At 39.0% G+C, this 27,795-nt stretch overlaps 1 protein-coding gene across 1 annotated transcript; it reads left to right on the forward strand.

Annotated features, from left to right (window-relative positions):
• Window positions 1–26,401, forward strand: SEPSECS (Sep (O-phosphoserine) tRNA:Sec (selenocysteine) tRNA synthase). The gene is made up of 11 exons (XM_035324765.1): window positions 1–243; window positions 1,353–1,507; window positions 3,740–3,858; window positions 3,943–4,101; window positions 4,978–5,131; window positions 9,180–9,282; window positions 10,756–10,885; window positions 11,012–11,103; window positions 21,142–21,235; window positions 21,889–21,979; window positions 24,077–26,401. Exons 1-11 carry the CDS (start codon window positions 130–132, stop codon window positions 24,324–24,326), a joined length of 1,461 nt encoding a protein of 486 aa, XP_035180656.1. The 5' UTR covers window positions 1–129; the 3' UTR covers window positions 24,327–26,401.
• The last annotated feature ends 1,394 nt before the right edge of the window (window positions 26,402–27,795 follow it).

The raw sequence follows: 27,795 nt of genomic DNA on the forward strand, positions 1-27,795 counted from the left end.
GCCGGCGGAGCAGCCGGGCGGCGCATGCGGCTCCGCGGGGCGGGCAGCGGCCGGCCGTGCTGTGCGCGCCGCGGTGGAGGCGACCCTGCTCCGCTCCGCTGAGGGGGAGCCGGGCTTCGCCCCCCGGCCATGAACGCGGAGAACTTCGGCACCAGCGAGCGCCTGGTGACGGCGGCCTACGTGCGCCAGGGGGCGCAGGGCCGCCGCGGCCATGAGCTGCTCCTGCGGGCCCTGCTGGAGCAGGTAACCGCAGTGCCGCCCCCCGGCCCGGCCTCGGCCCCGGCTCCGTCTGACCCAGAGGGGCTCCGAGCTGGGGCTGGGCCCGCCGGCAGGGAGGCCCCGGGAGCGCCACCGGCCGGCCCGGGCCGCGCGGCGTGGGGGGAGGAGAAGGGCTGCCTCAGGGCTGCCTCAGGGCGCGCGGTGCTGAGGGAAGGTGGCAGGCAGCCAAATAGTTGCGAAATGCGTCGATAACAAAATTAAATCCCTCTCGTGAGGTGCCGGAGGGATGTGTTTCTTTGCCTCCGGAAACATTATCGATGATTTCTTTAAGCTGTTGAACGTTTTCGTTAGTCACATCATCCACCATGACAGACTTCGCTTTCATACAACACGTTTAACTTGAAAAGTATGATTGAGCTAGCTTTGTTATCGAAAGCAAAAACAACAACAACAAAACACCAACCTTTGATTTGCAATAGTAATGCTTTACGAGTTTACAGTGCCTTTCCTTTGGGGTGTTCTCTGTACTGCACCAAGGTGACTGGCTCTAACACCGAAAGGAGCACACGGAACTGTATCTGGTGGCAGTCCTATACAAATTCCTTTCAGAAAGTAGTTAAGTCTTGAAGTAGTAGGGTAATAACTGGAAAGGAAACTATGTGGATAGGAAGATGAGTTACAACTGAAACTATATTCTGCTTATAATTAGTATTTTTGTTACTATTATCCCAATTATCTCGTTTTTGCCCAGTTTGCTCTGCTGAATTTCTGCAGTGTTAGGCTTTTGTGTGGAGAATATATCAAATAATCCATAGTCTTCTAGGGAACAATTAGCATGTATGTGCTGCAGTGGTGGTGTGTGTACCTTAAAGAGTACTTGAAAGTGAAAAATACTCTGACTATTTTATTATCAGGATATGCTAATGGTAATTGTGTTTAATCTGTGGAAAAATCATTATTTAACATTTCTCTGAATACAAGTTTGTAACACTAGGTAACAAAAAACAGCAGAATCAAAATACAAACTATAGTTCAGCATGGAAAAGAAGGGTAACGTCAGTCAACCAGATTATATAAAGACGTGTTTGTCCTTAATTTCCAAGTTTAGGAGTTATCTTTATATTATTACTAAGGGGAAGTGTCCTGAAGATGGATGGGATGAAAGCACCATTGAACTGTTTCTTCATGAGCTTGCCATAATGGATAGCAATAACTTCCTGGGCAACTGCGGTGTGGGTGAGAGGGAAGGAAGAGTGGCGTCAGGACTTGTAGCCCGAAGGCATTACAGGTACACCTTATTGGCAGTTTGAATTATTCTGTTTTATTATTAATGTTTCCAAAGTGCTTATTTTACTGTGAATTGCTATCTGAGACCTAGATAGCATTTGAGAAAAAAAACAGTATAATGCAATATTGAGTTGATGCAACTTTCTGTATTAAATTTTCATTAATAACTCGTTGGAAATTCTTGAATATAATAAAAATCTTTTGTTGGGGTTATGTCCTGTATGCTGAACTGGTAGAAGCCTGAGTTGTTGAATTGATTGAATGCAAGGAGAGATCTTCCTGCTTTAAAATAATTCATGCATTACTTGCCTTTTTAACGCTGTGCAGCTCTTCTGTGTATTATTCAAAAGTACTGGATGTTGTAGTTCTAAAGTATTGAACGTTCCTAGTGAACAGCTATTTGTATTTTTAATGTTCATTAATATATTTATAATGTGATAAGTTGATATGCACATAAAAACTCAGTCTATTTAAAATTTATATATGAAGTAAGCAGATTTATAAAGACTAGAAAAGCTGTTAATAGCTTGAAGCCCTTCTTACACTTGACAGGTGCTTTGGACGCTATAATTCTAGTGGCTCTGCATTAATATCTGAAGATAAACTTCCTTTGCATGGTGTTCTGTGCTGTGAGTGTCTTTGCTGATGTTCCGTCCAGCATGAATGAAACTCATTGAAACTTCTTGGAATGTTTATCCTTGAAATATTAGCACAAAAACATATCAGAGACCAGAATTTTTGTGAGCTTTACCATATGGAATTTTAATTACTGAAGCTTAATGGCTTTCTGAAGCCCTACCATACAGTGAAAAATTGATGAAGAAAACCACTAGTACATCAGTTGTTTTTTTTTGTTTTCTGTACTGCTGTATAGTCTAAGACATATCATGAGGGAGGTAGAGAGTCGCACCAGTGGAGTATCTACATAGCTGCTTTCTGAAGATGCTGGAGAAGGCGGGCCCAGCTTCTGACCAGAGAGAGCGTAGGCTGTCCTTAGCCATGGCATCTCACCTTCACCTGTGAGTGTAAGCAATAGCAAAGAAAGGTTTAGAGGCTTTCCTCCATGCCACTTCTTTCTGCAGTAAGTTTTACCAGCTAACTTTGGGAGTGGTTGGAGGTGGCAGGAGATGGTTGTGGAGCTGTCTGTCCTTTCTGCTTAATGCATTCTAAGGGCCAGAATATGTACTTTTTTGGAAAAAAGTACATATCCGCAAAAAAGAAAACGAAGTGTGAGAAAGCCGTTAAGAACATAGCAGCAGAAACTAAGGGAAGAAAATACTTTGATAGAGTGAGGATTGGGTGCAAGTTTAAACTGATTATCAAGCCATTGTTCGTTTCAAGCTAGAGCTTGAATTGGGGAAAAAATACTAAGCTGTAAAACTGTGCTCCAAGAAGTTCTGAGTTTCATCCACTCATGAGACTGCACTTTGCTCCATTCCCAAGACAAAAACGGAATTAAAGCCATAAATAAATGTGTATTGTTAGTAGCTTACTTGAACAGCTGCATTTTAGCCATAGGTAAAGTTATTTCTGTCAGTTTACATTTTATAAATGATTTGAGGATACTTCAATCCTGAAAGGTGCTAAATAATACCTAAGGTTTATAAGTACAGTTTATAAACATTATTTATAAACGTAGAATGCAGAGAGAGACAGTATTGTATGATACATAAATTGAGTAGTACAATGAGGTAGATGAATTGAAGGTGTAGAAAAAGATGGCCAAAGAGATACATTAACTTAAATGTCTTTGAGGGCATTTTGTCATGTTATGTATTCTTTGCCCTGTAAAGATAAAGCATCTGTCAGGGGAGTATCACTGTAGTATCACCGTGCCTATACTATGTTACCCTATAGGCAACTGATTTTTTTTGCTTTGGATTTTTGTGTCTGGACATGTCAGTATTTACAATGCTGGTTCAACAGGCATCGAGCAGTTGCTGGGGTGTATTTAAAAGTAAGCCTGCCAGATGCTAAAGGTGTTGCAATTTTGGGCCTTTTCCAAATTCTTATTTGCACTCTGGAACATGGTTAGTCTATGGATCAAAACAAAACAAAAAAGGACAATTTCATACTAATGTATGTAGTTTGTTATAATGGAACTCAGTGTGGCAGGTATTACATTGGATACATTTTCTGCAGTTGTTTATCAAACAGTTCTTTTCATTCAGCATGAATTACTGCTTTGAAACATGAAAAATCTTGATCTGTGTTTTCCACCTTTTTGGTTTAGGTTGATCCATGGAATCGGAAGGTCGGGTGATATCTCTGCAGTCCAGCCTAAAGCTGCAGGGTCCAGCCTTTTGAACAAACTTACTAATTCAGTAGTTCTGGATATTATAAGGCTGGCTGGTAGGTGTAAATCTAAAAATATTTTTGTGTAGACACATCCTGTGTTCTTCATGTTAATTTCTGACTTCTGTTTTTTATGTGCAGGTGTCCGGACAGTGACCAATTGCTTTGTGGTTCCTATGGCAACTGGCATGAGTCTAACTCTGTGTTTTTTAACGTTGCGGCACAAGAGACCAAAGGCGAAATACATTATTTGGCCACGTATAGACCAGAAATCTTGCTTTAAATCAATGATAACTGCAGGTAATAGAGGGACAGCTGATTACACAGTTATGTTCTTCTAACAGATTATAAAACATCACTCTGAAAGATTAACCTGAATTCACTTGCTTGGAGTAAGATCCAGAAACGGTCTAATGTGTAGCAGTGCTAAGTGCTTTATTTCTATACACCTGATTTCTAACAGGCAATCACATGAGTTTTCCTAATGCCTTATAAAATGTTGGAGTATGCTGAGGTAAGAAGATGCATAAAGTGGTCAACAGAGAGCACAATACTAAGGAAATTACCATTCATTCTGTAGATGTCTAATTTGCTTTCCTAAGAATGCTGTAGAACTGAGGTTCATGGTTCACGTCTCTCTCAGATTTATGCAAAAAACAAATGTCCCCTAGGAATTGGGATCAGAAGGTGACAAGCTAGATGCCTGACTTGCACTTAATTTTATTTTGGAACATGGCAAGTGTTAGTTGCCCCATTTGTTTGTAATCTTGCAGTGTCAGTGCTCACTCAGAAAATGAGTTTGGTGCCTTTCTTAGTTAAAACTGTATCTTTTTTCTCAAATGTGATTCCTTGGTTACCAGATTATAAGCAAGCTAAGGATAGAAGTCTGTCCCTGTTCTGATTCTGTCTCCAGCTCAGTGGGTAAGTGGTAGCATAGATTTTGGTCCTACTACCTAGGAAATGCTTATTTTTTGTTACAAGATTCCCTAGATAAAAGCAACCAAACAATTATAAAGAGGGACTGGATTCTGTACTAATGTGTCTATGTTCTTAATCCAAACCTAAAAGAATCTTTTAAAAAGAGAAAGATTTTTTTTTTATTTATACTAGAACTAAAACTCCACAATTAGTTGGAGATTTGGTGATATACGTTCAGGTCTTGTTTTGTTTGGTTAGGTTTTGAACCTGTGGTGATAGAGAATGTACTAGAAGGTGATGAGCTACGGACAGACATTGAAGCAGTGGAGGCTAAAATCAAGGCTCTCGGTGCTGAAAATATTCTTTGTGTGCATTCTACGACGTCCTGCTTTGCTCCAAGGGTACCTGATAGGTAAGTAGTTTTCATGAGAAGTGCTTTATTTGTTGTCATTGTGAAAAAAAAAACAAAACAAACAAAAAACTGTGTGTTTTGGATGCCTGTCTTCCTCACATTGCCTAATTACTGCCAACATCTAGGGCAGATACTTTAATCCCCTTGGGAAGGGTAACGGCAAGTTGTCAAACAACATTCCACTTTCAGAAAAGTGTATGATGGAGGTAAGAATAATACAGGCCTTCCTTCTCTCCTGTGACTGAGGTCGCTTTTGGTACAATGAATGTCAGTCACTTTGGCAGTGGTTTGCTTTGTCATTTCACAGAAGTAGTAGGAGTAGACTTACATAGAAACATAGTCCAAAAAACATAGTTTCACAGCTAATGCCAAATCTTAATATTACTCTTGTCTGTTCTATTCTTCTGTAGCCAATGATGAATTTTCCTAGGCTATTAATTAAAAATAACAACAACAAAAAATCCTACAGCCAACTTTTAAAATCTTTGTTTGAGTCGCTCTTTTCTGTATTATGCTGGTGTCTGTAGCACTAATAAAGATATAGTAATAAAAGAAAACTCTTGAAAGTATGGAGGGCAGATGTGCTGTAGGAGTATAATGTACGATTTGCCCTACTGTAACATACCTTGGTTTGAACATTTGCTGCCTGCTTTCTTGCTGCTGCTGCTTATGATTTCCAGCTGTTAAGTCACCATGAAAAGAACTGCCACTTAAAATACATTGCACTCCTTCCTAATGTTATTCGTCCATGTGCATAACTTCTGTAGCTGCTATAAAAATATGTAATTCAAGCCCTAGCTGAAGCAGAGATGGACACTACAGTTATGGGATAGGAAACTGAATATTTGAGTAGCTATTTTTATGTGTAGATTGGTTTTGAAATATTTGAAAATTTTCTCAGTCTGAAAATGACTTATTGGAGTATGGTGTTGATAAAGTACTTGGTATATTGAGTCATTTGGCCAAATTAAGCATCATTGTTACTTGCAAAACCCACTTTCTCTTTTTGCTTATGAAAATAAGTATCAAGAAGAAAATTTGCAAGGTTTTAAAATTGAACAGGTACGTTTTCATGGGTCTGCATGTACTACATACAAGGGTGTATTTTCTACGTGTTTTTAAATGTAGTGTCTCAGTTGTCTCACTTTAATTATTTTATGTTTATCACAAAGTTGAGAAGACTTCTGTTTATTTTTCATCTGCAGTGCGTTTTTTGTTGTTGTTGTTAGTTATTGTGTTACCTGGAAAATTAGTTGATTTTTTGCAAGTTTAGAAAATAAACATTATTGAATATGAAACAGGGTGAGTAAAGGCATGTTGCTTCTGTTTTCCTACCTTTTAAAAAAACAACCCACAGTATTTATCAGAGGTTTAACCTAGTTGCTAGAAGGAAGTTAAAAACAAATAATTCTGTCAGAATACCATGAGCATTGTTTGAAGTTGAGTTGCAAATTTATTGGCTAGCTTAAATCAGAGCTATCAAAATTGAATGGTCTATTTTATAGCTTGGGTAAATGAATCTTCTCCTTATCTGCCTTCTCTTTTTGACACGCGATTGTTTTGTTCTCTACAACTAAGAGATGAAATATTAGGTAGTGGCACTGTGTTATGATATACCACAGATACAGGAGGAAATGAACGCACTTTCTATTTAAAGGATACTGTCAGCTATTGAAGGCTCTAACATCCATCTTCCTACAGGAAGGAAAATGCAGCATTTCTGGAGGGTACCATTTTATAAGTCTGTTTTTAAATAGTTTACATTTTTAAGGTTTTGTTTAGTTGTAGTGGTGTTTTATAATTTTAGTGATTTAGGATTGTTAGAAGGTCAGGGAAGATGTTTCTGCCTGTGTCCCTAAAGCTTTCCTTTGAAGTATTATTTAACTTTATTGGAATAATGCACTCCTGTATAAATCCCTTTCTTGGAGAAACATCAGTTCTCTGATAGTCTTCTACCTGCTGTTGCTGTGAGTTCTTTCTAAACTACTGTATTTGAAAGAGAATGAAAGGAAAAAAGTGTCGTCTTGGTTAATTTTTGTAATTAGCAGAGCCCTCTCTGTATCTTGTTACCTTCATTAGTATTAGAAGGAGCAAAGCTGCTTTTTTTTTTTTTTTTTATGAACTTTCATAAGCAGGAGAGAAAGAAAGAATAAAATGGAAAATATTTCTGTAAGTTCTGTTTGTGACTTCTAGGAACTTGAGTAGTAGCCTAATGTAGATTAATGCTTTATTTTTCTGATATGACTAGCTGCTCTTAATGGTTCAGTTTAATCCTTGGAAGCAGACAAGTGGTGTGCTTAATCGTGTGCTTCCCATGCATAATCACATATTCTTTTCAAGCTATAGCCCTCTCATCCTGTATTGTAGCATGGATCTAATTACTCAGTAGAATAATTGTAGGAAAAGTAAAGAGCCTTTTCTGTTTTCAGGATTTGTAGAATATAACTTACTGCTTCTCTAAGACTCAGCAAGTTGAGCAAGGTGAGCATACGCAGTAGTAAACCCTCTGTTTCCAGTTTGGTGAAATCCTCTACCTGCACTTGAAAAGAAGCCTGTCAGAGGGGGAACTATTTTCCTCTGAGTCTCTTTGGAAGGCGAGGGATGAGTCTGATTCAGATCAGCAGATCAGAAGGCAAAATGCCCTGTGCAGTGTTATGTTTCCTGAAGTATCCTGTTAATGTTATGTAGTTCAGGATTCAGGATGTTGATAAATGTGAAAAATTACTGGACATGCAGCTCCTGCCAAATATCTTAACTGTAGAAAATTAATACGTACATGATACTACTGGTGTTACCTAGTTGTACTTGTGATTTACATACTGGTGATTTCTTTAGAAATAAGACTGTAATGATGTTGTTTTCCTAAGGATTGAAGCTCAGAAAATGGAGCCTGAGGTTTGTGGCTGACTTTTGCATTACAAAACAATGCTGGGCAATGTAATAAAAATAGAATACAAAGGAATGTCACCTCTTGGAAAATGTTTTCCTACTCTGTCACATTTTATATGGATGTCAGTAAATCACAGAGAGAGGCTGTACAAAAAGAGATCTAGTCAAAAATACATTGAAGGCTTGGATTTTTCTGTTGTTGTTGTTCAATAATACCTTTGTCATCACTTTAAATTATTATTATATATTACCTTATTTTTTACATACAGTTTTTCTTTTTAGAAGATATTCATAAGTTTGTTAAAAATCAAGGGATTAAAAAATGAAGCATGACTGGAGTGCCTTGAAAAGGTTACTAAGCATATGTGTGTTTACAAAGCTGAAGTCCCTTAATGGAAATGACCTCTGCATCCACATAAATACTAGCTTCACTGAGAAATCGATCCAAGCTGAACTCAGTGTAATTTGGGGAATTACTAAAGGCAAATGAAAATTTCTCTTTATTTCTGAGTAAACAATTGAACAAAGTTTTAACGTGTTGATCTCCACATTCAGACATTTTAAGGCTATCCATTTAAAACTATCATTTTAAGGCTGTTCATTCCTTTGAAGAATGTCTTTTCTGTTAATCAGCTTAGCTGATTTAGTTTACAATACTAGCTCTTTGAAGGAAAACAAAACAAACAAACAAACAAAAAATAAAAAAATAATAAAAAAAACAAACATGTAAAGACTTCCTCGTTTTGAAGTTCTCAATTCCCGAGACACATCCTGAAACTGCCTTCAGGCCATTTTCAGGTTGAATATTAACAGAAAAGGAAAATTGTGTAAATAGCTGAAGTTCTGTTAGTTGTCATTAAAGTAGCATGAAAAAGATGTTAATATCTGAAACAAGAGTGATTTGGGATCTGTTTACTGTGTTCTAGACAAAACTTTCAGTGAAGCATAAAAAATTTCAGCCTGAGTCAACAATTTGTAGTACACGCAAAAGCTAACAGGTTCTTCTTAACCTTTGCTGCTTAAGCTGACAACTACTACCATGAGGCACTAATCAAAAAAATTCTAATCTCTTGTAGACCTTTCAGTCTTTTAAAGGTCTGATTGATAGTGTGAATTGCAGTTATCGGTATTTCTCTAAATTACAATTTTATATGCATAGGCTGGAGGAGCTGGCTGTCATTTGTGCTAACTATGACATTCCCCATATTGTCAACAATGCCTACGGAATTCAGTCTTCAAAATGTATGCATCTCATCCAGCAGGTAGGAACTATGTATTTCAAATATTATTATTTTTTTAATCCAGAATGCAAAAATCTCTGATTAGAGACAATGCTAGCAAATTTTGTCATGTTTCACAGCTCCAAGACTAATCCTGTGAACGTCTGGTAGTTGAACAGTTTTCTGAGAATAAGGAGCAGGGGAAAATAGCACTTAAAACTATACTTGTTATTTCTATTATGTGCTTCTAATTTAATAAAGAAAGTGTCTGTTATGATGGAATTATGTCCTTATTAATCTATCTTAAAATATTTCATAAGCTTACTGACAACTAATTGTAAAATAATGGGTCATACTTGAATGTGGATTAAACCTTCAAAAGAACGTGTTATATAGATTTTCATTTTTTTTCAACTTTTAAATTTTCAAAAAAAAAATATAAAGTACTTAAATAATATGCAAGTAGATACATATTAAATATGTATATATGTTCCTGAATATACTTTTCAGGTTCTGTTACGATGCATAATTCTTAATTGTACAGTTACACTGGATTAATCAAACTGAAGTCACACAGCAGAATCTACCATTTTTATTTTTTCCCTTTAAGAATGGCTGATTGGCTAGGTATAAAGACATTTTGTTTTCCAGGAAGAGGGGGAATCTACTGTGTGGAAGCTGTCTGGATATTAATTTTGCAAGCAGTGTTGTATAGAATCAATAGAATATCCCAAGTTAGAAGGGACTCACAAGGATAATGGAGTCCAACTCCTGGCCTCCACACAGGACCACCCAAAAATAAGACCATGTGTCTGAGAGCATTGTCCAAACACTTCTTGAACTCTTTGTAGCCCTCCTTAGGACACTCTCCAGTGGTTTTATGATCTCCTTATACTGTGGTGCCCTGTGGCTAGCAATGCTGTGCCTGATGCACCCCAGGGTATGGTTGGCCCTTTTGGCTGCCAGGGCACACTACTGTCTCACATTCAACTTCCCATCAACCAGGATTCCCCAGCTCCCTTTCCATGAGAGAGCATCACAGTCCCCTTGTTTTGATGCAGATTATATATATATCAATCTTGATACTTTGCTATATTTATATATTTCAAGAAAAAAATGTTTCTTTTCTAATGAAGCATTAACCTGTAGCCCTTTGCTATCCAAATCTGTGAGACTTTCTGATTTGTACAGTTTTAACTGCATATTTTCCATTAAATTGCAAGGATTTATTTGGTAGTTACTGAAAATGAGCTACATTTTATAGACTTGCAGGAACTAAAACCAACAGAATAGGAATTTTTAAGGCACTATGTATGCAGACAATGAATAATGATAAGCAACACTAAGAAAAGGTAATATTGCAATTTTAACTGTTCATCACAAATACAGTATCAGAGAGTTTAGGCATTACATTTTGTTACAGTTACATTGCTGAATTATGTGTAATTATGATGCTATCACAAGTCTATTCTAATGTATGCTGTGTATTTTTTGTTGTTGTTCCTTTTGATAAAGGGTGCTCGAGTAGGCAGAATAGATGCTTTTGTTCAGAGCTTGGACAAAAATTTTATGGTTCCAGTAGGTGGTGCTATCATTGCTGGCTTCGATGCGTCCTTCATTCAGGAGATCAGCAAAATGTATCCAGGTAAGTAGTTCACAGACTGATTCCATCCATACAAAGTAACTGTAGAAAACTTGATTATCAGCTATCCTTTTTTTATTTTTATTTTTAAATGTAATCTGTATATTGGGTTTTGGTTTGTTTTTCCAGGAAGAGCTTCTGCATCTCCTTCTTTAGATGTCCTCATTACACTTCTGTCTCTAGGTGCCAGTGGCTACAAACAGTTACTGAAAGAGAGAAAGGTAAGCTTTTTGGGAATCAGTATTTTCTTGAAGTCAGCTGTTAAGTCTTGTTGCAAAACTGCTTTGCATAGTAAATCCTGTTTCTATATAGAAAGCTGTTGAATTTCTTTGGAGCTCACAGTTCTTAATCTGGAAAGGCAATACAATCTAATTACTTCATGGCCAAATGATTTTCATGAATAAGCTTGATTTCCTTGTTGTATTCCAAACCCGAGAGTTAAACGGAGGTCCTGTACTATCTCGTGCAGAATTCGTATTTGTCATTATAGAGTATGACTAATACAGTAGGATTTTGCCCAGTAGAATCTGAGAAGTGCTGTAGTGTTATAATCACAATGCTTCCAGGACCAAACTGTGAGACTGGACACGCAGAGCTAACCCAGGGGTTTCTGCTCATCTTCATTTGGCCATATCACGGTTTTGTGCTATGGTAGTGTTTAATTAAATGGTTTTGTACAGCATTCTCTAGAGAATCACAGCTTCCAATAACTTGTAAATACTATGCATGGCCACAAAAAGATTAAAAGACTGTAATTTAAGGCATTTATCTAGATACAGAGCTAGGTTTCTTCTGTGCCTCTCCCAGACTGTGTGTTTTAAGTTGGATATAACTGCATTGCACAGATATTCCTGTGGTCTAAAGTTGGAAGCTGTACATATTGAGTTGTCCTTAATTCTGGATGTATTAAAGGCCTGATGTTGCTATTTGTATGCATTAACGTAGAGAAATATTTTTGTAAAGGGGTTTAGACAAGGAAATGCTGTGGATTACATACTGTAAGTTAATAGTTTTAAATCATGCATGATATGCTCCATTATTTTATTTATGAAATACATTCCAATTATTTCCTGCTGACAGCTTGCTCTTGCCTCTGATATCTGAGCAGAGCAGTAGTGCTAGATCCTATGACTTTTTTTTAGCTGTTTGTACAGGCATGCAGATATTCTGTGCTGGCATTGAGATCCTTCAGGAATAGCTAGAATATAGAAAAAAAACAGCTTGGTTGACTTAGGTTATGGAGTGATCTGTACCACCAAAGTGAAAACATGGCTTGTGAAACACTGAAAGCAGTCACATTTTTGCCACTGTTGAAATACAGTTTCTAATGTTGTTTTATTCTGGACTGCTGTGCCTATTGCAATGTGTGATTTGTGTCTTCATTAAAAGCAAATTTTATATTTCACCCCTTTTACTCCCACCTCCAAAACAGTTTCAGCCGAATTTGTCTTGTCTTCTGCAATACTGATTTTGATGTTTAGATTTACACTGTCAGCAGAAAACATAATGGGCTATATAAATATTGTTCAAGTCATAAATAATAATTCTTCCATAAGTAAACTGTCTTAATGAATCACTCTATATTTTAAATTATATCATTTTCTTGGAAGTAGGATTCTAAAGTGAATAAAGCGTTTCATTTTTACAACTTCAGGTCTTTTTTATATCAAGTGTGAGTATACTCTATAAACATAGTCTTATATATGGCATAAATATGTTTATTTTATTGGATTTGCTGTAGGAATAGAAACCTTTTTTTTGCTTAAATGTGTTTGTTCCTGAATTGTAAAAATGTAATAGTGATAGTTTATTGCCTGTGCTCTGTGAAGGCAGAGGCAGAGCTATTAGGCTCTCAGCAGGAACTATTTATAGCTTGACATTGAGTACTCCTTTCTATATCGGTGCAGTTACACCTACTCACACAAAGTCAGCTATAAAAAACTTCCAATATTTCTTTTTCCTTCTCTTTTTATACTTATTCATGAGTGTTATTTCAAGTTATTTGAGCTTAACCCAGAGAGGCCTGAATATTACTGAGAAAAGATTAACTTCATACAACCAAGGGAAAAGAACAATCATAAAATCTCCTGAGTTAGAAGGGACCTACAAGGATCATGGGGTCCAACTCCTGGACACCACACAGCACCACCCAAAAATCAGACCATGTGTCTGACAGCGTTGCCCAAACACTTCTTGAACTCTGACAGACTCAGGGCCTTGACCGCTGCCCTGGGCAGCCTGTCCCAGTGCCCAACCACCCTCTGGGTGCAGAACCTGTCCCTAACCCCCAGCCTGACCCTCCCCTGTCCCAGCTCCATGCTGTTCCTTCGGGTCCTGTCGCTGTCCCCAGAGAGCAGAGCTCAGCGCCTGCCCCTTCGCTCCCCTCATGAGGGAGCTGCAGGCCGCCATGAGGCCTCTCCTCAGCCTGCTCTGCTCGGGGCTGAACAAACCAAGGGACCTCAGCTACTACTCATACGTGTTCTCCTCCAGACCCTTCACCATCTTTGTAGCCCTCCTTTGGACACACTCTGCTAGTTTTATGTCCTTCTTGTACTGTGGTGCCCCAAACTGCACACAGTGCTTGAGGTGAGGCCACACCAGCGCAGCGCAGAGCAGAGCGGGACAACCCCTTCCCTTGACTAGCTAGCAGTATTATGCCTGATGCACCCCAGAGTACCACTGGCCCTTCTGGCTCCCAGGGCACACTGCTAGCTCACATTCAACTTTCCATCAACCCAGATGCATTTCCACAGGGCTGCTCTCCAGCCTCTCATTCCCCAGTCAGCACATATATTCAGGACTGCTACATCCGAGGTACAGAATCCAGCACTTGTTCTTGTTGAACTTCATTCAGTTGCAGTTCTCTAGACTGTCAAGTTCTCTTGACAAGGCCTCACTACCCTTAGGAGAGTAAACAGCTCCTCCTAATTTCGTATAATCTGCAAATTTAGTATGCATTTGAGTCCTGCATCCAAATCGTTTATAAAAGCACTGAACAGAACTGGCCCTAAAATTGAGGCACAAGGGACCCCACTAGGGACTGGCCTCCAGCCTGATGTAAGCCTGTTTACTATAACCCTTGGGGCCAACCCGTCATTCAGTTGTTCACACGTTGTATTTTGTGCTTCTTTAGCTGTATGCTGGGCATTTTGTCCAGAAGGATACCATGACAAGAAGTACTGAAAGTTTTGCTGAAATCCCGAAAGATCACATCTACTGGCTTCCCTTGGACAACTAGATGGATAACCTTGTCACAGGAGGAAATGAAGTTAGTTAAACAGGACTTTCCTCTTGTGAATCTTTTTGGCTATGACCAATGACTGTGTTGTCTTTCAAGTGTTTTTCAATAACTCCCATGATAATTTTCTCCATAATTTTACCAGGCACTGAAGTGAGACTGACAGGCCTGTAATTACAAGGGTCTTCTTTCTTGCCCTTCCTGAAAATTGGAGCAACATTTTCCAGCTTCCAGTCTCTCCAGATTCCTAAGACCATTTAAAAATAATTGAGAGAGGTCTTGTGATAATATCAGGCAGCTCTTTCGGTACCCTGGGATGAATCCTCTCAGGCCCTGTAGACTTGTGTGCGTTCAGCTGGAGCAGCAAATCCTGAACAAGTTCAGAGGCAGCAGGGAGTTTATTGTTCCCCCAGTTATGGTACCCCAACTCAGGGCTTGGGGGCCCTAAGGTTGGTCATTGGTGTTAGAGGCAAAGGCCTTAAACATCTCTGCTTTATCTGTGTCGGTGTTTGTGACCGTCCTCATCACGTAGTGGACAGATGTTGCCTCTAGTCCTCCTTTTGCTGTTAACGTACTTAAGCTCTTTCTGTTGTCCCCACAGTACTGGCCAGCTTCAACTCTAATTGAGCTTTGACCACACAGATTTTCTTTTTATGGTGGTGAGCGACATCTCCGTAGTCCTCTCATGTTGTTTGACCTTGTTTCCAGTGGTCATACGCTTTCCTTTTCTGCCTAAGCTCTAGAAGAAGATTCCTGCTCTACCAACCTGGCCTTCTGCTCTGCTTGCTTGACTCCTGACAACTTGGAATTGCCTGCACTCTTAAGAGAGGGCTCTTAAAAAATGATCTGCACTGACGGACCCTAATACCTTAAAAGATACATTCCCAGGAGTCCTTAATAACTAGTTCCCTGAGCAGCCTGAAGTCTGGTTTTCATTGCCACTACGGCTGAGGCAGCCACCAATCGTCACATCAGCCACGAAACCTTCTCTGTTTACAAAGGGCAAATTTAGGAGGGCACCTTTCCTGGTCAGCTTCCTTACTACTTGTACCAGGAAGTTATCTTCAACGTGTGTGGACGTGCCTGGACCTGTTTCTGTCAGCTATATTGTATTCCCAGTTAACGTCTGGGGAGTTGAAGGACATAAGAGTGGATCATCTAGGATCATAAGGACAAGAGTGGATCATCTAGAGATTAATTCCATGTAGAATAATTCATCAGTGTCCTCAACCTGTTTGGGTGAACTGTAGTAGCCTCCTACGCTGCCTCCCTAATTATATTTGGGGCCACTGCCACCCCTTGCCTTCCCTGCCTGTCCCTCCTGAGAGGCCTGTACCTGTCCATTGTAACGCACCAGTCACAGGACTCTTCCCACCAGGTTTTCCTTACACCCATGATGTTGTAACTCTGGGACTGAAACAAAGCCTCTAGCTCCTCTTGCTTACTGCTCACACTTAGGGTAGAAACATTTCTGTGTGCCCCAGCATATTCCGCACATCTGGGAGCAGACTGAAGGGCCTTGCTGGCACCCAGCCCCTCAAACATTGGCATGCCATCCCATGCGAGCCTGATCTTGCCCCTTTCCCCCTTCAGAGATTTGATGTTTAAAGCTCTTTCAATCAGCCTTACTAATTCTTGAGATGAATTCTTTTCCTACTTTGAGAAAGGTGTATCCTGTCAGGCCTGGTGCCATGTAGACCATCCCATGCCCAAAAACATCCAAAAGTCTGCCAGCGACATCAGCCAGTTATGTACGTAGCGTGGTATTTTCTGACAGGCTAGCATTCATGGAGTATGAGATTGTCCAAGAGTATGAAATTATATGTTCTGATACAAGGAAATAAAATGGTGCAATGAATCAGAGGACAGGAGAGCAAGGGAATAACACATGCATGCCATCCAAGTGCCTGAATAAATGTGGCCATTTATGAAAACCCAATAAGGAGTGTGCTCCGCAGACATATTTAGCCTTGATGCTGCTAGAGAGAGGATGCAAAAAACCTACCAGCAGTCGTTTTTTCTTGCGCGTGTGGTATTCTCAGTATGACTTTTTATATGTTTATGTAGCGTTTAGAGGAGTGATTTTCTAATTCCAGTAAGGGATTCTAGGTCCTTTTGTAATGCGGACAGTAACAACAGATCCCTGGTCAAATTCGTTAATGTTGTTGCTTTTGTAGAACTCATATTATTATGTAAAGGTTATGCTTATGAATTGACTGCTTTGATTTGCTCAGTCACGTTGTGTCCCATATTCTGTATTGCCAGGTCTTAAAACTCTCTGCATGTGTGTTTGTCTGAACCAGGCCACACATAGCAGTTAGAGGGGCTGCCCTGTGTGATACCACAAGCAGTGGGCTTGCATTGACTGTCACATCAGACCTGGTGGTGAGCAAGGGACCTCTGTTCCATAACAGGCTTAATACCCTGTAACTATTTTCCATTGTGTACGTAACCGATCCATTTAATCAATTAACTCGTTACTGAACTATTATTACTGAAAAGGTAATAGCTTCACCCTTTTTTCAGCAGTTACGTCTTACAGCAGTCTCTCCTTAACAACCTAAGGATCAAGATAATTCCGATTGTCTCAAACTTATCTCTGTGTTACTTGGGGTGTGATGGAGCTTTTTATATCTGTGTTCATCTGTCTGTATACTTTCTAGAGTGATTAACTGGAGCCATTCTTATGTCCTTACGGAGTGTGCATCTAAAATATTTAAAGCCACACCAAGTGGGAGGAAATTGTTTGATTTTTACAATTCAGTAAAATACTGGTTTTACATTTCATGTTTTATCATTGATGTAGGAAAACGTGGTTTGTTCTGATAGGAATAAATTATTTGTACAGTTCAGGAATAGTCTACATTGCTGCTCTACTTAATATTGAATTTAAGAGAAAAGATTTTAATGCTGCATATTAAAAATGTAAATCTTCAAATATTCTTGCAAGAAGCAAGACATTCATTACCTTTTTTTTATTATTATTATTATTTTTTTTGGTCTAGTCAGTTTGCTACACTGTAGTTTGTCAAACCTGTCGGAGCGTTGCAGGATTTTCATTGTGTGAAATATATAGAACCTTATTCAGGTTGTGGTCTGGATGGAGGCGAGATGGTTTAACTGAGTGTAGTCATGTTAAAGGGTGGTGTGCAGTTAAGCAAGTGCCAAGTATGGACGGAAGCTTCGAAGCATTGTGTGTACTCAGAACATGTGAGAGAGGTATCGCCCTCAAGGAGCCACATCTCAAGGCTTTGTAAGCGCTGAAGAGAATATTTGCTGATTAAAAAAAAATAAAGTATGGAGTTTGTCAGCATTGGTGTTTTTATATCAGGTTGGCAAGACTTTCTAAGCTGCCGCTGTTAGATTAGAACAGTTCAGTTGGAAGAGACCTTCAAAGATTGCCCAGTCCACCTGCCTGACCACTTTGGGGCTAATTAAAAGTTAAAGTATATTAATGAGGGCATTATCCAAAGGCTCCTTGAACACTGGCAGGCATGGGGCATTGACCACCTCTCTAGAAAGCCTGTTCCAGCGTTTGACCACCCTCATGGTAAAGAAGGTTTTTCCTAATGCCCAGTCTGAACCTCCCCAGGCACAGCTTTGTGCCATTTCCATGCATCCTCTCGTCCATTCTCAGGGAGAAGAGACCGGCACCGCTCTTTCCACTCACCTTCCTCTGGGAGTTGTGGAGAGCAATGAGGTTGCCTCTCAGCCTCCTTTTCTCCAGACCTGACAACCCAAGTGTCCTGCCAGCCCTTTCAAGTGCCCTCCTTAAATTGTGGAGCCCCAAACTGTACACAGTACTCAGAGTGAGACTGCACCAATGCTAAATACAGTGGGAGAACCATCTCTTTTGACCAGCTGGCTATGTATGCTGTGTTTAATGCACTCCAAAATGCTGCTTGCCTTTTTGACTGTTGACCAGCACCCCCAGATCCGTTTTTGCAGAGCTGCTGTCTAGCCATTTGTCTTCCAGTCTGTGCTTGTGACCAGCATTATTCTGTCCCAGGTGCAGAACCCAGCATTTATCTTTGTTGAATTTCGTGCTGTTAATGATCATCCGTTGCTTTATGTGATACCAAGATTTCAAAGTTCTGTAATCGGTTTTGTATTTTTTAAAGTTTCCACTGTTTATGAATTCAGAACAAAATTCTTGGTCTTGCAATGCAAGAGGATCTATAAGTGAGACTGTGTGGTACCATGTAGGTGTTGCATATGTACACATACGGTTTCTATAGAGTTTTTGGTTGTGTTTCAGGAAAGTGAGCCTTTGAAAAGGGCTCTTTGGGGCTGCTACTACCAGGCCTCCATGCTCAGCGTTGCAGCCTCTGTTTGTGTGCATGAAATGGTGTGTCACAAGGGGAATGGTTTTAAAGGGTGCTGCAACCAGGTAGTCTTAAAGGTCCCGACCCAAACCATTCTGTGGCTCCATGATGCGAGAGTCAGTCTGTATATCGTGCAAAGAGGTTGTAAAGTTTTCAGTTTTTAAGGGGAAAGAGAAATAACGAAACATAATTGATATTTAGTGCTTGGGTTGCCCAGTGCAGCTTCAGCATAATAGTTAGCTTCACTGGAGAAAACTTGAATGTCTACCACAGAAATTCAATTATGTAAGAGTTCATTTGTGTATAATTGCTTAGGGTGCTTATAAATTTTCCACATAATAGAAATATTTTGTAATCGGGGTTGGTTATAGATTTGACCTCACAAAATATTTCATTTTTCTTTTTTTTGGAGAGGCCATTAATCTATTTTACAACAAACTTTTAACTTCTGAAACTATAAAATAGCAAGAGGTCGTAAAAATAAGAAGTTTTGAATTTTTGTTCAGATAGCTTCAGTCAAACTGATAAAAATGCATATTTGGATATTTTTTCCCATCTTTGCATTTTTACTGGTCCTGCCAAATTGCTGTGTATGTGCAGGCTGATCTAGTAACATAGGTACTTAATATAATTTAGTACAAGTGGATAACTGTTTATAACAGCTTGAAGTCCTTTTATTAATAAATACTACAAGAGATGGTATGGAGAATTCCCTAGGTATGACAAAGACAAATGAATTGCTTGGGGAGTTTTTCCTTTTCCAGAATAGGCTTTTCTCTGTACTATTCTCATCGATAATATCTCCATAGTAGGCACAATTAGTGTATAGTTCTGTAAAACTTTGCTTCAGTTGTAGAAATAAATAGCCAGCAGAGGGAGCACAAATTAGTTAATGAAAGGGGTTCCAAAAAATCCTGATATAGTGGCTAAACATATTAATGATGCTGATTGTAGAAAGCAAATAACAACGAATAATGTGTTCGTATTCAGTGAGGGACTAGAAGGAATGGAAATGTGTTTGAATGTTTGAGTAAATGTTTTTCAACTTCTGCGAGTGAACTGTAAATAAGCTCTGAAGAATCGAAGCCACAAAATCACTTGATTTCAAAATACCTCTAAAATATCAGTGGAATGATTCTTCACAGATTTCAAGTTCGGGAATACCATAGATGTCTCCCATAGTTTTCTGTTGTTGTTCAAAGCATTGCATAAGTTTTATGGTCTGGTTGGTAGTGAATCTGCAGCCTAATTTATTTAGACAGTAACACATTACTTCTTCTCCGTGGGAGAATTCATTCCATGGTATTAGGAGGTGAAGTCAGGAGCAGTGTTCGTTTGATCACTCATAAGTGAGACTGGTTTCACTGCAGTGACTTAAGAAAAACATCTGTAATCTTCTAACTTAGCTACTGCAAAACTCACTAGGTTTCATAAGAGCTGTGGGAGGTTCTGTTCAAGAGCATAATTTTGATCACAAGCTATAATTTGTACCTGTCAGAGCATGCAGGTCAGAACAGGATAGTGGTCTGCAAACAGAAGAGACAACTCCATTTAAAGAGTGAAAAATCACTTGTCAGGTCCAGATATTGATGTGGATGCTGAAACAGGCAGTCACATTGAAGTAGCTGAGAGGCAGAGTCCTTTTGGCCAGGAAGAGGAAAAATCTGATGTTTAGTATCCTTTAAAGACTACCCAGTATCTGCATGTTTTTGATATTATTTATGAGAGACAAAGCATTAAAAAGAACAGAAGAGAAGCCAAATACAATAAGAGTGGTGTTAATTCTTACTGTGCCGTGTTTTGAGCTGATATGTGAGGGGGAAGATGATAAACTGAGGAAGACCATGGGCTGTTATGTAGATTATTATAGAAATAAAAGAGGGATGAAGGAAGAGAAGCATACTTTAATGTGCAATGGGACTTGTATCTTAGCCAAAACATTTATGAATCTCATTTTTACGACACTTTCACAATAAGGGTGGAACCCAAGTAAGCGATATCAGGAATTTGTTTCCATTTTTTTTGTAGGCTTGAAAAGGGCTGGCTACACAATAGAGCTGAGTGTTCAGAATACATGTTGTATGAAACAAAATACATTCAAAGGTGTAGTCACAGCCTTCTCCTTAAGAGACCGTATTGCTTTTCTTACACAGAAAGTCTACGAACCTTTGCGAGTTGTGATTGTATAATAAGTAGTAACAAAACGTGCTTGTTTTAGTCTGGAATGTGTTAATAGAAAATAATATAAGGAACAATTTCTCACAGTGTGGCTATCTGTGATGGTAACAGCTCATTCTCTGGCTCGTGGGGCCAGGGTGAGGGGAAGCTCTTGCAGGAGTGGGGAAAGGTCAGCTCCTTCAACAGGATACTAGCATGGAGGAGAACCTGCTGTATAGCAGTAATGTCTTCAAGATTTTACTTCCCTAGGCTTCAGTTCCACAGAGAGAATGGCTGACATTCCAAACACATACGTATTAGTCTGGATAAAGAGCTTTCCATCGTCTTGAGGGGAAGAACAGGGTTACGGAAATGGAGCTTTGCATTTATAGAAGGATTTCAGAGATATGTCTGGGAAACTTCTTTGGTGCACATAAAAAGGATGTAATGAAGATTTACCAGTTTTGTGAAATTGGTACTGTTTTCTGTTTGATAGCTAATAACAAAAATACTGCATCTTTTTTTTTTTTTTTTTCCAGGAGATGTTTTCCTATCTTTCAAGTGAGCTGAAGAAGTTGGCAGATACCCACAATGAGAGACTGTTAGACACACCACATAATCCCATATCCTTAGGTAACTTGTTTTTTATACTTAAAAAGAAATTCCAATATCCTGTGCATTTGTAATGCCGTTTCATATACATTTCCTATACATTAGTCATTGTTCACTACACTCCATTAAATTGTTCTTAAGCCAGGATGAAACCATTGAACCCAATAAGGTAACCATCTATAAAAGCAGAGTAGTAAAGCAGTGACTCAGGCCCTTTACTTTTTACAAAATTGCTCCTGTTTAACATGCTCATTGATTATAATTAAGGCAGGCAGAAGATGTTAGCATGTAGTAATATTTCATAAATAAGTAGATTTTAAAACAAATTAGGGTGTAATTACTTCTCACTTAATCTTACAGTGCTGTAAAAGAAATTATGGACTTCCTACTCAAGATATTTTTTCTAACCAAAAATTCTGCTAAACATCAAAGTAATGTTGCCCCACTGTGCAGAATCTCTGCCTTACGTACAGTCCAACCAAAGAAGTAATCTGTGACAGCTTGTGGGAAAACAAAATGATGAAACATAATATTCATATTTATTCTTCCTTGGTATCTGAACACAAACAGTTGGCCAATTTTTTGTTGTTGGATGACACCTTATCCCCTGTGGTTTTCTTTTTGGAAAAAGATAAGCTTTGTAGTAGTATTAATTTAATCTTTTGTTACTTCAGCCATGTCACTGAAGAATCTAGATGAAAATAACGATGCAGCCGTTACCCAGCTTGGATCTATGCTTTTCACGAGACAAGTTTCTGGAGCAAGGTGAGGATACAATGAACTTGAAAATTTGGAGGAGTTGTGTTAGAATTTCATAAAATATATGGTATAATATTTGTTTTGTACCAGTTGCCTCATGATTACAGATTTCAGTGTGGCAATTACAGTTCCTAGAGTAATATACCCTTTTTCCTCAGTGTTACCTACTAATAATGTGTGTACCTGCCTGAGTTAGCAATGAGGCTCTCTTTGTTAGCTTCGGTAGACTAAATAGATAATCCATCCCCATTTAATTTAGTGTCATTATTCCCTAGAACCCCTTGGTTTCATTTAGTATCCAGCTGTTGTCTGATCTTACAGTTAAGTTGTAAGCTGCTTAAGGAAGATCTTTGTTTTGTTTATTGCAGCACAAATACGGTTGTGCTGGACGTCAGGGGAATAAGCTTTTAATACCCTGCATAGCTTTTTGTCATATGGAAGAAAATCCCGCTTTCCAGAACCAACTGTGTTAAAAAAAAATACATTCAACTCGAGCCGGTCTGAGCAGAATTTATTCTTATTGACACTGGTATGTGGAAATGTAAGCCAAATCATTTTTAATGATTTTGGTTTAAACATTTTAGAAGAAGAGAATGATTTAGAATTTGTTTTGGCAGAATTCTTTAATCTGAATATTACTGCTGCCATGCTAGCTTCTGCTGTAGACTTAATGTCATTTTCTGTAGCAGAGTTGATTGTCTCCACATCAGAAGGTATGCTTCATTAGCTTGGATTATTCCACTTCCTGCACAGATGAATGACAGTAAATCTATATGTACTGTAGTTAGATGCTCTTTTTAATTTGTCTGTCCTAACCTTGGCTTGTCCTGAAATTTCAGTCATCTTTGGCTGGAATGATTCAAGAAGTTCCGTATTTGAAAAGTTAAAGCTCTCCAGTTCTTTGTGTGATACAAAGGCTTCTGTTTTTTCCTTTTCTTGTATAAGCAGGTGATTCTTTTGCAGTAAATATACAGTTAGACCTGGCATTTTGACAGACTTTAAATGTTAGGCTTGTGGTGCATGGCAGTGGTAATAATAGCAACTTCTGCTTTGTTAGCACACAGGCTTTTGCATAACCTGGGGTTCTGACCGATTGATTGTGTGAGAAAAATCTCAAATAAGTTTCTTCAGACAGGATCTTCTGTGAAGCTATTTTATTCGCGATTGCAATGGCAGGCGTCCTGTCAGTCAGGAACGCATTTTAGTAAACAACTCATAACCTTTTGTTCCCTATTACCTGACACCTGATCACCCCCCTTGTTTCCTCATTGGCTGAGTCCTACAGGTTCACAAGCTACTCAATGCTCCTCTGTACCACATATGTACAATTTTTCTTTTTTTCAACCCTTTAATTTCTCCTTTCTTATGTTTTGAGAACTTGTGATCTTTGTTTCACTGTTCTCACACTGCTCATCCTGTTTTTCTCAAGCTTCTACCTTATTTTGGAACAGTGAGGCCGCCTACTGTCTACTTCTCTACTTAGCATTTCTCCTTATTATGACTATACAACTTCCTTGCAATAAAGAAAAATAATTTTCTACTGCAAAAACACGACTTTGTTTCTCACAATTGGTGTTAACTGCTTGTGTAGGCTTTAACTAGAGCCATAAGGTGAGTTGTTCCTTCGACAAGGAAGGTTGTGGATTAAGGTCTCTGTTTATCAGGGAATGGGTGAGTGCTGAGTGCTGAGAAATAGAGTGTAGTAGGTAGGGGTTCTTTGTATGACGAAGAGGTACAAGCAGTGGTGAAAAGTATCCGCTGTGAGGAGGGAATGTGATTGTGTGATTGTGAGATGTCGTTCACCTCGTGCTGGGGAGCTCAAAATACCAGTAGTGAAGATCTTAGTGATTTAACTGCAGAGGGGAAGGGACATACACCTATGCCCACAGACTCAGCCTAATGTAGGATCTGCTACCACTGCCACTCATAGCGATGCTTGAGCACTAACTTGGAGAACGCCTGTTCTAAGCCTGCTTGCAGGCATTTGTTTAGAGTTAGGACATACTGCTTTGTACAGGAACTTGTATGAATATGTTCATCATAGAGTATCACATGAAAATATTCAAGGCATCTTTAACGGAATCACAATTTTGTTTGTTTCAGGGTTGTTCCCTGTGGATCTGTACAGACAGTGAATAACTACACTTTTAAAGGCTTTATGTCACATTCAAATGACTATCCCTGTGCTTACCTCAATGCTGCATCAGCAATTGGAATTAAAAAGCAAGATGTAGATGTATTCCTAAAAAGACTGGACAAGTGTTTGAAGACTTCTAGGAAAGAAGGAAACAAAGAAAAAAGTGTGAATGAAATACGTGATTCTAATACAGGCACAGAACAACTTGCAGACTAGAAGATACGGGCGTAGTAACACAGGAAGATACACTTTTGTTTAAAGTATGGGGTTTGTATTGCATTGTGAAGCTCCAGTGCAGAAAATTTATTCTTAAAAAAACAAACAACAACAACAAAACCTGGGTGAAATTCAGGTTTAAAGGAAACAGGTGAAATTCTCCTATTCTCCCTTCCCAGAAAGTCAGACACAAGCTCTTTGCACCACACAAATATACTTAATATCTGCCAAAGTAAAACTCTGCATTCATAAAAATCTTGACCTGGCCTGTCAGCCTGTGGGTGACTGTTGGGTCTGGTCACAGAATGCGTATGCACATGTACTTCATTAACAAGATTTTCTGTAGCAATGACTGAATTCCTGTCTATGTACACAACCAACAAATGTTCACTGCTCTCAATGTGTCTTGCTTTTCCTCAGCTTACTTGCTGTTTTTCATTTGTCTTCAAAGATTTATATAAAAGCATTGGGACAGCCCTTACTAAATACAGTGCTGAAACTTGGTGAAGAAATTACAGGGTTGGAATAATAGTCTTTTCAGATGTTCTCACATCTCATGAACTGCCTAGAACAAAGCAGCCATCTGTGGCAAAGGAAAACCTAGAATACCTCATATCCTGTCAATACTCAGCTCTTGAGAACATTTTCACAGTTCAGCAACCAAATGTAATGCTGAGGAAGAGCAGTGATCAAAGCATGGGTCTGTGGAGTGGAGAGGGAAAACCATTTTTATTTGTTTCATCTCTTCTTTGATAGTTACTCTTGAATAGGGACACTCAGGTCAGAGATCCACTGACAAGGCGGAATGCTTTGTGGGATGAATGCAGCAGTTTCAAGAGCCAGCGAGACCTGAGGGTGTTTTGGCATTTTTAGTCCATTGTTTTTAAATTTATAGACATCCACTTCTGAACTGTCTCCTGCTATTGGCACTCGCGCTTCTGTGGCTGTGTGCAGTTACTGATTTGAATTCATAAAAGAAACAATAGATTCGGGTCTGTTCCTGGAACAAAGGTTCCGTATCACTGGAGTGACAGTGCTGTAGGTTGCAAAATTTTTAGTTAATTATTCTTAAATACAATTACTACATTGTATGTAGGTTTTTATGTCACTTACTGTTCAAAGTGAGCTGAACATTCAAAGACATTTTTCTATGCGCATAATGTAGTAATAGTTTGGACACCACGATTAATGAGTTCTAAATGTCAGAAAAATTTCTAGTTATTTTGTTTGGTGGGATCTGAGCCGTATCCTTCAGAGCCCTCTGGAAATTGCCTTATCAAAACAGTGCTTTTGAAAGGACCGTCCCTCCAGTGTGCTCACATGAATTGATACAAGAGGTGAAGTTAATATGTGGAAGTTAATAGACTGCTAATCATCCTGAAGGTGCTTTCACTTGCAAAGTTCATTGTATCTTTAGTTTAAATTGAACCTGCTCCCACATTGTTATTGCTACAGTTACACTTCAGATTGATTAAAGCTTGTGGAAGGGATGGCTCCCTGGACTACAGTCACCGTTGTTATTTGCTGTACAAGCACATCTTAGGAGAAAGGTAATATAACTTGACCACTCAGTCCTTCTGGCCACAAGGAGATGTATTTTTCTTTTCTTTTCTTTTTTGGTTTTGTTTTGAGACGATGCTGTACCTCAGTTTTCCCAGTCAGTAAAACTCTCCCACAGGCGTGAGAGACTAAACGCTGTAGCTCACTCTGCCCTCTTTATAGCAGAGAATTGGAGCAGATGGTGAAAACCACGGGGCCTTAGTAATAACCTTTCTTCCTGGTTTTGGACATTGCTCTTTCCTGCCTGAATAAGCAGAAGTTACTGATTTAGATGACTAGTCACAAAATGTGAATATTAGAACTGCTGTTAAGAGAGTTTGGGGGGGGGTGCATGGTAGCAGCTACAATAAGGATTTGATGAGTAATATCCTGAAACTGGAAAAAAAAACACCCAACAGCAGTTGCCTTTCTTGAGAGAAAAAGACCTCTACTCTACTTTTTATGTTCTTGTAATAAATTGTCTGCTGCAAATAATTTACTCACTTCTACGCTAGATTGAACTGCTTTCTCAGGTAGTGTTTCTTCTGTCTTCAAAATGTTTCCTGTTTCAAATCAAAGATAAAAATTTCAGCAAATCTGTCGGAACAAATATCCAGGGAAAGAATTAACTGGTTTGTTCTCATTTTGTGTTTTTAAACCTTCTAATTTTTAATTGAAAAACATTTTAACATGACACATTTAGTTACAAATTGTGTGTCTGTGTGTCATTAAAGCTCTTCACAGATCTTAATCATTCCACCTGAAGTCAGGCTGTTTAACATATTTTGAGAAATACACCCACCATGAGGTATAAACTCTTGAACTAAATATTTGTGTTCTGTTACTTTGGTAAGTTGTACCAATTCACAGTTGTGTTTGCCTGCTTTGTCCCCTGAGATATGGTAAGTTGTAATTAATAGTTTATATAGACAGAAGCATAATATAATGTCATTATAATTATATTGAAATGTTAAGGAATTCAAGTGGCAATATACCTTAAAATAAATGGAGCAGAAATGGTTATTTACAGCATACTTGAAACAGATAGATAGTATTTTTCAAGGAGAATATAGACCACTTACTCTCTTTTCACCAGTATTTATAATAAAGTAATAAAATAATACTGGAACAAGTGTTAGCAGAGTTTTCGTTTTCTTTGTGTAATAGATACAGGGAGATTCAATGGCTATGGCAGGTCTCACCCACTAGAAGTAGTACTGCTGAAAGATGACAATAGCATGGGCATAGCTTTGTCAAAAACAAATATATTGGCAGTATTTGCTGTCTATGAAGCTCTTTCTAAGGTTGTACAATGAAGTTAGAAGATCGTTAACTCAAAAAATGAGTTGTGCAACCCTTTTCCTGACATGTATTTAGGCACATGACACTAAAGGGTTTCACAGACCTCAAAAATCTGCTAGAGCCAACCTGTAATCTGCATGTGTTACTCATGAGACATTTAGGAAAGCGTCGTGGGCTTCAGATAACACTCGAGGTTCGTTTAGCAAGAATCCTTAGTGGAAACACCATGAACATGCTACTTCTGTAGCTACCTGTCCCTGTCTTGTTATGGGTCACAGCACGTGGTTACCAGCGGTGAAACAGGAAAGGGAAAGCACTTGAAATATTCCAGAGGAATTCAGGATTCAGAAGTTGAGGAGGTTCCTGTTCTTGCTGCCTTGTTGGTTGCTCTGCCAAAAGTTACTGCCGTGCAGCAGGGCTAGCAAAGCACTCTGTCTGCTTGGCAACTGCCACAATTCATACGCTGTATTAACAACTACTGAAACAGTGTTGGAGTGAGCATTGCAGGTAGGAAATGCTCTGGTGTCTGTGGAGCAAGCATGTTTCCTGTTCTGCTTCTGCAGAAAACATGGTCTGCAGATACCTGCTCCTGAAGATCGCAACCTTTGGCAGCAGGGCAGGGTGTGTG

This window comes from Oxyura jamaicensis, chromosome 4 (genome assembly GCF_011077185.1).
Source record: "Oxyura jamaicensis isolate SHBP4307 breed ruddy duck chromosome 4, BPBGC_Ojam_1.0, whole genome shotgun sequence".
In the NCBI taxonomy this organism is placed as follows: domain Eukaryota; kingdom Metazoa; phylum Chordata; class Aves; order Anseriformes; family Anatidae; genus Oxyura; species Oxyura jamaicensis.